General features: G+C 39.4%; 1 protein-coding gene across 1 annotated transcript; it reads right to left on the bottom strand.

Annotated features, from left to right (window-relative positions):
- Window positions 1-3,529: 3,529 nt before the first annotated feature.
- LOC149177683 (mannose-6-phosphate isomerase 2-like) lies at window positions 3,530-7,591 on the bottom strand. Its single transcript, XM_089420190.1, has 5 exons — window positions 7,092-7,591; window positions 5,549-5,716; window positions 4,809-5,024; window positions 4,426-4,692; window positions 3,530-4,327 (listed from the first exon to the last, which is right to left on the bottom strand). The coding sequence occupies exons 1-5, from the start codon at window positions 7,392-7,394 to the stop codon at window positions 3,983-3,985; spliced, it is 1,299 nt and encodes a 432-aa protein (XP_089276316.1). The 5' UTR covers window positions 7,395-7,591; the 3' UTR covers window positions 3,530-3,982.
- Between the last annotated feature and the right edge of the window lie 3,376 nt (window positions 7,592-10,967).

Here is a 10,967-nt window from a genome sequence, read left to right as displayed (position 1 = left end):
ACACAAGAAACGAGTACCCCTTCTACTCATACGGGGCCGATTATTACAGATCTGCATCATGAGCTACAAATGGAAATAAGTGGCATAAAGAGAACCCACGGCTCAGAGGGATCAGAATCAGAACTACAAATGATCACAATGGAAAACCAGCTAGCTACTATTACACCCACTGCTGACTCAGGATGGCGCCGGGTGGAGAAGAAGAAGGGAAGGAAAGTATAGGCTTAGCTGGAACATATTTTTCTCTTTTTCACTGTTACTCTGTTGGTCCTGTCTTTACAGGAATAGTTCTTTTGCTATCCAGTGTTATTGTATCTGTCCGCTGCCTGTCTTTACAGGGTCAGCCATTTGCATATGCCTTGGCATCTACAAAATGTAATTTTATCAATTATGAATAAAATTACGACATTTTCCTAGGGGAAAAAAAAGAGAGAACAGCGTAATATATATCATTTCAATATATATCATTAATGCAAAAACTGTTCAAAAGGACAGCGTAATAAAACTCTGCTCCAAGTAAATATAAACTGTTTAAGAAAACAGCGTAATAAAACTCCGCTTCAGATGGCATTTGTATTTGTTTAAAACTTCGCTCCAAGATTAAAATTCCGCTCCATTTGTATTTGTCAAGCCATAACTGTTCCGCTGCTATCTCAACGCTAGTTACAAATAACTCCTCCCGCTCACCACTGGCCTTCTTCCCTACAGGAATAGTAATGGTCTCGTTACCTCCACATATTTTTACCACAGTGCCCCTCTCTTTATTACATTCTATTATCGCCCTCGCGCTATACAGCCATGGCGCGCCTAGCAGCAGAGAGTAGGAGTTCTTGGGATTCGGCAGTGGCAAAACATGGAATGTGGTCAAGATTCGAACCCGGCCAACATCAACGGCAACGTCCTCAATCACACAGTTTTCATGCATACCCCCATTTCTGAAAGAAGAAGCAGTCGAGGGTTCCAGTTCCTTCGCTAACTCCAATGTTTCAATAGAAAACGCAGCTTTACAATACAATACAGGCCTCAATACAATACAACGCAGTCCACAGTCATTTAAAAAGTATATACCCACAGCTAAAAAATACGCAGTCCACAGCTTTTAAATGTATATACCCACAGCTAAAAATACGCAGTCCCAGTCTTCAATACATTAACGAAACCACAGTTCTTTACAAAAAACGCAGTCTCAGTCTTCAAAAAAACACGATACCACAGTTCTTTGAAAAACGCAGTGCAGACTTCAGAAGAGCAATGACACAGCGTAATTTCAACACAGTCATAACAAACGCAGACACCAGCGATAGGTTTTACCTAACAGTGGAAACGCATCAACGTATACCATTTTGTTTGAATGGAATGAGGTAGGTTTGAGCAGAAACGCATCAACGTACAGTTCCACGGACAGAGGGCGCAGTCTCCATGTCAGGACGGAGGGCGCAGTCTCATGAGAGGGCAGTGTCAGGCCAGAGGCGTTCAGGACAGAACAGACCAGGAGTTACAACCAATTTTGGGACCTGTGCTCTGATACCATGTCAGGCCAGGGTAACTCCTCATTGAACGAGAGAAAACACTGATTTATTTTATTCATTAGCTAACACATTATTTATACATATACAAAACGGATCAGTTCATCTTCTAGATGACTGTCCAGCTTCACCTCATCCGTTTCGGATTAGGTGTCAACAGATACCATGTTAAATTATGGTATGTTCTATGCTTAGAGCAATGTACTTATTTTATTTAATATAATCCACAGATTAGCAATCACGTGTGCATAAAGTAAAGTGCAGATAGAACATTAAACGATCAACAGAAAACAAGCCAAGACAAGAGACACAAGATGTGGTGGCTAGCCAGAGACAAACTCCAATTTGGGGAAACCCTTTGATCAAATCTTCTTTTATCTTCAATAGTTCAACAAAGAGAAATAGTACAAAATCTAAATTCTGTAATTTTATATCAGCAACAACAAACCCTAGATCAGCACAGTCAAACTTGGTCAAACTAGCTGAAATTGACCTCTCAAATGCTTGGTCCATTTCTGGTCAACTTGTCTTTGAACAGCCTGAAGAAACAAGCCTAGAACAGCCCCAAAAGTTCAGTCAAAGTGCAGATTTCTAAAGTCAACTGCAGCCCTAAACTAGGGCAGTCAATACCGGTCAAACAAGAGGTCAGATCACCTCGATTTTTGTGCCAAAAATTGCAGCCTGCCTAGGAGAGACAACCACACCCAATCCGCACTCCTTGGAGGGTCAACGCTGGTCAACACTGGTCAAAGATGCTTGCTGTCCTGTTTCTTCGTCCTTTTTGCCCTAGGATGGCTTCCTTTTCGTCCACACATGTGAGAAAGAGAGAGAGACTCTTTCTGTGCAGGAGAGAGAGAGAGAGATGTGTGTGAGAGTGAAGTGTCCAAATGAGGAGAAAACTCCTTGTATTTATATGCAAGACGTTGAGGTTGAATAGACATGACTGTTGGGCTTCTGAGCCTACATAAGTTGCTAGCCGACTTGACAATTTGTCCATAATCAAAATAAATTTATATCTTCATAAATACTTATCGAAATCGGATGATCTTTAGATCAATCCTACACCTCTCGATGAGAGGAATCTAATAAAAATATCAGCAGCCATAAATAAGGTGACCCACATGGAGTTCTGCCCTAGTTGCCAATTTTAACATGTTCCAAGCACGACATATTCCAGGCCAAAAGTAGATTTCTCCATGGCCGACCCATGGCTGGTAAGGCAGCCATTGTAGTCTTGGACAAGGCAGTAAAATAACGACAAATGGAAGTAGCAGCTGAAGAGGTGATAGCTCAGGCAAGGGCATGGGTGAGAGGCACAGGGAACTCAAAGACCCAGGAGATGAAGTTCTTTCAGCTTGCAACAATGTACTAGGTAAATGAAGACCCTGGTGGCCCAAGCAATTGCTTGGGAGTGCAAGGAAATTGTGGACCTAAAGCACCAGCTAGGCATATTTGAAGGGATGTTTGAAGCCTTTGTAAAAGGGGTCTTTGGTATTGGCATTTCAGTTAAGAGAGTTGATGGGGAATTCGGCAGGGCAAGGGAAGCAGAGGGGTCATGCGGCTTCAGGGGCACCCATGAAAAACCTATTGTCATTCTGGAAGAACCTCAGCCACAGATGCCTCAACCAGTAGACCAGACCAAGCAACAGTCCAAGGGACACAGCCAGGAGGATCTAACTTTGGAAATTGCCCAAAGAAAAGCCCTCCGTCTTCTCGTATTTAGCTATGTGTATATAGTATATACAGTACGCTGTCAGCATGGTCCAACCTACAGGATATAGATCCTAGAACAGCCATTCCAATTTGAACCATGGGTCATGCATGGATTGTTGAAATACCAATTTGAAAATAATCAGTTTCAAAAGCACTTTGTATGCTTGATCGTTAATGTTTGCTATCTATATTGCAACCTGAGGCATAGATTTATCATTTTGCATATAATATTCACAGAAATAATAGAAAAGGGGCAGACATAATGAAAAAATCAAATCAAATAGTAGAACTGTAGAAAAAGAAAATGCTTAAACATAAAAAGAATGCCCAACATGGAAAAACACTGATAATTTGAAGGACAAAATACAAAATATCTAAACAATTACTTGTCCACAAACATCTCAATATTCATTAATAGGAGCTTCCAAGATGTATGCCACAATGCCTGAAGTAAATGTTTGAGTGCATATTTATCATTGCATACTCCCCAAACTCCCATTTACATATTCCTAGAACCAGTTATATCTTTTGAGCATAACATGCCACATGTTCTATCAACTCCCATCAATCCTTGTTCACCGAACTTGTGCAGTTAAAATGTGAAGGTTTGAACCTGACAAATTCTGAACAACTGTGTCAGATAGGCCCAGAACATAAAAGTGTGACTGATTTGGAACAAACTCCTATACCCAAGAAATCGATCATACTTGGCAAGATAACTGTTTATTTCTCTATCAAAATTGCTACTCAAATGCTTTGCTGTTGATTCCAGCCCGGTACAAATGTAGAGGGCTGCATGCTTTATCAGCATCTCCATCTGCTTCAATGATTGAAGAAATCTCAAGCTGAGTAGCTGCTGGCACAAATAAAATATCTCCTTGCTGCAGGCTGCTGACTGACTCGTTATTTACTGTCATTACTCCCTTACCATACAGAACTAGAAAAATTGACGGCCCTGGGACTGCAGGAAAAGTTACAGTTCCACTAGAGGGAAGGATGCAACGATCAACTTCAAATTCATCGAAGGGTGGTGAGTACCTTGATGTAAATTCATCCACAGGTACTCCTTCCAAAATTTCTGGCAAGCCCTAAAGAAGTCCACAAATGGAAATGTCATTGACCTTTCCTAACAAGGGATGATAAACTGCTTGCAAAGAAAAGGGAAATTTTGCTTGATAAGACATACCTGTTTGTACGTTAGCATTGAGCAAAGAGTTTCAACATCACGATACTTTGGGGTTAAACCAGCCCGCACAACATTATCTGATGTAGCCATGCATTCAACACATTCCCCATACAAATAGGCATGTGGTTCATTTGCATCCAGATAAAGCGCTTCTCCGGGAGCTAGCTTGATATAGTTGAAGAAAAATGCAGACAAAACCCCAACATCATCTGGGTATTGCTTTTCTAGCCTTAGAACAAGTTGCTCCTTTGGAGTTAAAGTCCTTATCTGTTTGAACATATAGATTTTCAGAATCATCCTCTGGGAGGAAGCTGAATGAAACATTCAAGTTCCTAATATTTTTAAGCTTCAAATAGTACATAATAGGATGTTCAGTGACCAACCTGATTCTCCTCATTGAACCGCTTTTTTATTTTCGACAGTGCCTCTGCCACTGCCTCTTTATTGAGAGTCATGAGTTGAGTGAAAGCAGACCTCAATGGATTTTTCACATAAGCATCAATTTGCTCGTGCAGCTCTGCATTCATGAGTGCTTGTGCTACAGATTCTCCAACAATATTCTCAATCTCAGGCACAGTTTGCAGGACATCCTTAAGCTCCTGCAGTAAGTATAGAATGTAACTATTGAAATTAAACCTTCTTTATGGTTATGATACTTAATAGCATTCCCTCTGAATGGAACTGCACTTAATCCAAAATGCAAAGAGCAAACTACTACGAATTTTGCATTGTGCAAAAGCTCGAGTTTCATTGGATTCCAAACCTAACACACTCTCTTCTCTCATTCCCAGGTTTCACGGCCATCATAAATCTGATAAATTAATGGTTCCAAAGTTATACCTTACTTCCACTTAGAAACAGATTTCCTTGCCACTCCCTTATTCACAAACTATTTATTGAGATCTGATACAATAAGCCATAATCCTAATGATTTAAAGTGCTTTATCAGAAAGTACCCTAGCACACTCTGGCTACCTCTGTTATTAACAGCTTTGAAGTGTGTCATGTCATTGTAAGGCTTCTAATGCCTAAAATAAACAGTGCACTTGTGAAAGTATTGCTTGACATATTGAGGAATTCAGGGAGGAAATTCCCAAAGTTGATATAAGGAAACAAATGTTACCTGTGCACTGACAAACCCACACAAGGCCTCAAACTCAGTAAGAGCTAAAGCCATTTCAGGCTTATGATTAGAATCCTTGTAGTTCTTTGGCTGAGCTTCATGTAAAAGCCGAGCAAGATCCTTGTCTGGATGTGCTTGTATAGATAAAGCTTTCCCTACTGAAAGAACCTGCATAAATTATATAGATTTAGAAAATCACCACATGGATCAGTCTCCATAGGAAAAGAAAGCTCAAACAAAACTGTGTTAAGAATAAATTTCAATATTAGAGCACACGGTACTTAACATTAGACATTAGTCTTGATCCATTTCTTTTAAACCACCACCTAGAGAAGGAAAACCGAATTTTATGCAGAATTATCCCACTTAAATTATATGAGAGGCAAGAACACCCTAAAAAAGATCTAGAGTTACCCCATCTAATGAAACTAGGTCAAGTCCGTGGAAAACTGCTGCCTAGAGCACTTCATCAAGAACCTAGATACTATTTGGCTAGGTTGGGCAGACTCACTTTTACTTTTGACATGGTGGAGCAAGGTGGTTCATCTGAAGAGCCGAGGACGCTATCGGCTATGACGCCAAAATACTATATTATGACACTTACAAAGATTTACCATGATTGATATGAAAATTGTAAGTGGATAGACCGTGATGATCAAAACTTCATAAGCTGCCAGTGCGAACCTCCCAAGCCACAGTGAGAACATAGGTTCCTAATAAGCATGAATTTAGGCTAGAGGCTTGAGCCCTGAGCTTTGCCCAACTCAAAATAGAAAAGAAAAAGAAAATACAATGTCGGTTTACTGTGGCAAGTCTCAACCAGATGACTTCAATATCAGTTGAACCACAAAAGCTTTTGTATTAAGCTCTAAAAAGGATTCAGCGGAAGTGTTTCTACGTTACTATTATCAAAACTCCCCATACGCTGAAGTTTAAACTTAATAATACCCATTTTAACATAATACAGCCGTATTTTTGCCTAGCCATGAATCAGAAAAATATAGTTTTGCCAGTAGCTTCGTTGGAAAAGCTCTCCAATAATTTGATTTGTTACTTGAAAATAACTTTGAGGTCTCCAAGTTATCAAATCAAAGCACTTTCAGTGTTCAGACCAAAATACTCAGTGTCTTTGATGGCCCAGGATGCAGAGCATATTGAGAGATGCAACTAGATGCAAAATCTGGGTGGGTTTAGCAGAATAGATAAATATCCATACCAATTGTCAAATCAAAGCACTTTCAGAGCTCAGACCCAGGTTCAAATCCCTCAAAAGGCATGATGCTGCATTGATGTGGTTGAAGGTATGTTGTGGCATTAATGTTACCAACAGAGTCAACTACTACAGACTGGATGGAAGTTCCCAACATCCTCGATGGCGCAGGATGCAACTCAGGATGCAGTTCATATCAAATAACAAGTATAAGTGCAAGTCAAGTGCAGATAGAAAAATTCCCACACCCCATGGCCTGAAAATAAGGCAGAGCACACTTTGAAGGTCAAAACAGAAAAACTAAAAAAAAAGACTCTGAATTGAGAATTGCACCTTAAAAAGAAAGGGGAGATCAATTCCCCATCGCTCCACGACCTTATCTCCAAGCGCCTCAGGATGCTCCTCCAGCCACCTCTTCAAGGGCACTTGCTCTCCTGTTTGTAATATAACGAGCGAATGTCCTGAATCATGGGTACCCATCCATAACTCTGCATAGGGTTTGTCTTCCTCTATCGGGGATCCAGTTATGAGCGAATACAGCCTGGCAACCTCGCTTGCATACCCATGTCGCCCCCATTCGTAGTGCTGGACTGCGCAGCGCAACAACAGGGGCTTCAATTCTCCTCTTCCTCCCATATCCTTCAATTGAATGGAATATGGGATTCTGGCACAAATCTGAGAGTGCGAGCTACCATTGTACGCTCCTATATGGCGGAAATTTTAAAGCAGGGAGCGGGCATTTCAATGGTGAAAAGCGACATGGGAGCTGTCAGACAATGCGAGTAAATTTGGAAAGCCGACAAAGAGGTGACATCTTTCCCACCTCCAAATGCACGAGAATAATTAAGAAGGATGTTGATAAGCTTGATGCTTACGCCACCCTGCTCAAGTTACTGGGGCTGGAAGTGAGGACATGGTATAGGCCACGAGTGCATCGAAAAGCGAAAAAGAAAACTTACTTTACTCGTCGTGTCACATGGCAGATGGTACGGACCTGGACAATAAGGTTGCCCGACAATTTGATTAAAAAAGGCGAAATTTCAACATCCAGCGGCCCAGCAAACAAGATATGAGTTGATTCAATTGCTTCAAAGTCACGTCAAGTTCACTGAATAAAGGGACGAGCCCACATGATTGGATGTTGAGGAAGAGACTGGAACCTTCTCATGTGGATGGATAATCAAAATATCAAATTATGATGTTTGACACGATATCTGTCTGATTGAAACTCCTCGCTTTTGAACAAAACTACAAATTACTCTCATTAAAATGGCCGTGCCATTAGTTATTTATAATTAGTTATAACTCCTCGCTTTTGAACAAAGTACAAATTACTCTCATTAAAATGGCCGTGATATTAGTTATTTATAATTAATCATTAATTTTTTAAGAAGTTACGTGAACATAAAACTATCGATTTGTTTTTTGCAATTTTTTGGAAGTTTTTTCTGTGAGTTTTTATGGTTTAATTTTTCTAAAATCCAACATGAATTTATTGAAATTACAAGTTTGATGAGTAATCCTTGCACAATCCAAATTCCCTAGGAGTTTTTCAAGTGCTGAATCTATATATATAGTGAAAAACCAGTTTCAGTTTAAATAACACAAATCAAAACTTCGTCTCAATTTTTTTGTAGGATTCGGTACCAGAAAGTCCAAAAAGTAACACTAAAGACAACTCCTAAAATTATTACTATTTTTAAGAGAGGGGTAAGGTAGGTATGTTTTTGTAGATTTAAGTAGTGAAATTATTGTGTGGAGGTAGTTATTTTTGTACCAAAAATATTTTGAATAGTAAAATTGTTGTGTGGAATTAGATATCTTTTACTAAAAACAACTAGCAATTGCACCACAATGCAAAGAACGCTCATAGGAGTGGGGAATGTGGAAGGCAATATGTAAGGGATGTTAGGAGTGGGGAATGTGGAAGGCAATATGTAAGGGATGTTGGATTATAAGGCAAAATATATGGACAATGAACTATAATGCAAGGGATGTTGGATTTGAACACAAAAGAGTATGAGGTTGCATGGAATGGATGATGGATTATAAGGCAAAATATATGGACAATGAACTATAATGCAAGGGATGTTGGATTTGAACACAAAAGAGTACGACGTTGCATGGAATTTGGAATCTTAAAAAAAACATTTATATCTATGTATTTGATAACTATTTTTTATGGGATAGATTTAGAGGGGGTTTGAACTTTGAATATATAATACTTCATAACAAGGCAATTGCCAATTAACCTGTCTCATTCAATTGACAAACAATAATTTTTAAGATCCTCAATTCATTTCATCATATGATTTCATTGTAGACATTTACATTTTTATTATAGAGTAGCATAGCCCCTACTTACTTGAGTAGTAAATCTAATATAGTTATTAAACAATAAAAGAATGCATGTTGAAGGAAGTATATATGTAATCTACAAGTTTGATTGTGACCATACATTGCTTCACTTACCTTTTGTTCTGGTTACTACAAAAATTATTGCTCGTTAAAGAGGCGCACATTAGCGATACATGATACATGATTGACGGTTAGAATTCGCATCTCAAAAAAATCTAATATATTCTTATTGTGCATAGGACTTTATTAGTTATGACTTCCACCTATTGCACCTTGTCACCATCTTATACTAACCAACTCACTCCCTAATTAGAGAATGTGTGAGATGGCTTTTCAAACAAACTTGGAAAGGCTGATTTTATTCACTTTCATGGACATCAAAAGCAAATATAACTGCAAGGAGCTGATGATTATGCCATAAAAATTAATAGCCAACTCGAGGTTGCAATTTGCATAGGAAACTTCCTCTATTTGGAGGAGGTAACAAAGATAATGTCTTCTTCTTCATTGTGTTGCATGTGATACAGGGTTTAAATGACAAAGGCATTTCTAAAGCGCCAGGGGAAGAACCCACATGCCTTAGGAGTAAAGCCTAAAATTTCATCATCTTCTTCCTCCTTGATCCCTCATTTCATGATGTATGGCCTAATTTGGAAACACAAAGGTTGCTTGATTTCTCTTCCCTCGTTTAAAGGCACAGTCAAGTCATGCAAAAGAGGCCAACTAGAAGTTTATTGCAGTGATTCATAAGCCATGGCTTTGGTAATAGGAAGAAACTAGTTTATCATAAAATTGTGAGTTTGTGGATCATCAAAGTGACTTGATTATCTAAGATCCTGATCCTCCATGCCACTCACCAGACTCACACTGCAGGTAGTAGTGCAAGTTTCGTCTAACCGATTTGTTGAAATTGAAAACCCGGGATTAGTCATCCATTCAGAGGGTCATCAAAAGAAATCTTACAAAGGAGAGAGTTTATAGGGTTGAAGCGAGACTGACCGTTAGGGGCTTGTTTGTTAGGGTCAGGGTTAAAGCATAGAAAAGATAGGGACCTAGCTGAGCATGTAGACTGAAAGAGGGGTGAGTGGATGATGTTACCACAATGAGGGATGGATCCCATATGTATGGAGTTCCTTTGAATGGCAATACAACAAGCAGGGAATGAATGGACCTAAGGCTACCGCTTGTCATTCAGGTTCCAGAAACATAATCTTTGTAATAGCCAACATTCTAAACCCAACATTGGATCTCTGCCGCTGGGAGAAGGGTAGGCTTGCTTTGAGTAAAGGTTCAAATCGATCGCCATTATGAAACGAATCCCCAAATTAGCTATGATCTCTATTAGGTACCACTCCAAGAGGTGTCAGTGCCCACCAATGAACGCAAATTTTTACTATCAAAGGTCTTTGTAAGTTACTGTGAACACTCTGGTAGTGCGTTGGCTCAAATAAGCCTAGATGTAGGGTTGGATACGGGAAACACATGCTTGGTGCTAAAGAGGAACACATCAGATTCACATCATTGGATTGGCTCTTAAAATAAAAAAGAAAATAAGAGAAGAAAAAAACCCATGCTTTATCAGTGGGGTTTTATCAGTAGGGTGAGAGGATGAGGCGGTCTAGTTCAATTCAGAACAAACAACCACACTAAAACCATCTTTCTTGTAGACTGAAGCCATTGATCAGGTTATTTGAAAGTGGGAGTGGAAGGATTTATTCGAACCTCGAGTACTACACTACCGTCCAACTTGACAGAAAGAGGATGTGTCATTACATTTACCCTTTATACTTGAAGCGAATGCATGAAAAGAGTTTGCAGAAATATTTGAATCGAAATTTGGGTGGCTACTTG

Source organism: Pinus tabuliformis, chromosome 4_1 (assembly GCF_031772625.1).
Source record: "Pinus tabuliformis cultivar Carrire ecotype Pingquan chromosome 4_1, CPIR1, whole genome shotgun sequence".
In the NCBI taxonomy this organism is placed as follows: Eukaryota; Viridiplantae; Streptophyta; class Pinopsida; order Pinales; family Pinaceae; genus Pinus; species Pinus tabuliformis.
Note: the sequence above shows the minus strand (reverse complement) of the source record. Positions and strands in the feature narration are given on the sequence as shown.

Excerpts from the sequence above, each read along its gene's own strand:
- LOC149177683 (XM_089420190.1), bottom strand. The coding sequence starts at position 7,394 with ATGGGAGGAAGAGGAGAATTGAAGCCCCTGTTGTTGCGCTGCGCAGTC. Across the intron at positions 4,693-4,808 it reads GGTTCAATGAGGAGAATCAG|ATAAGGACTTTAACTCCAAA; the intron begins GTTGGTCACTGA and ends ATGTTCAAACAG. Across the intron at positions 4,328-4,425 it reads CAATGCTAACGTACAAACAG|GGCTTGCCAGAAATTTTGGA; the intron begins GTATGTCTTATC and ends GGACTTCTTTAG.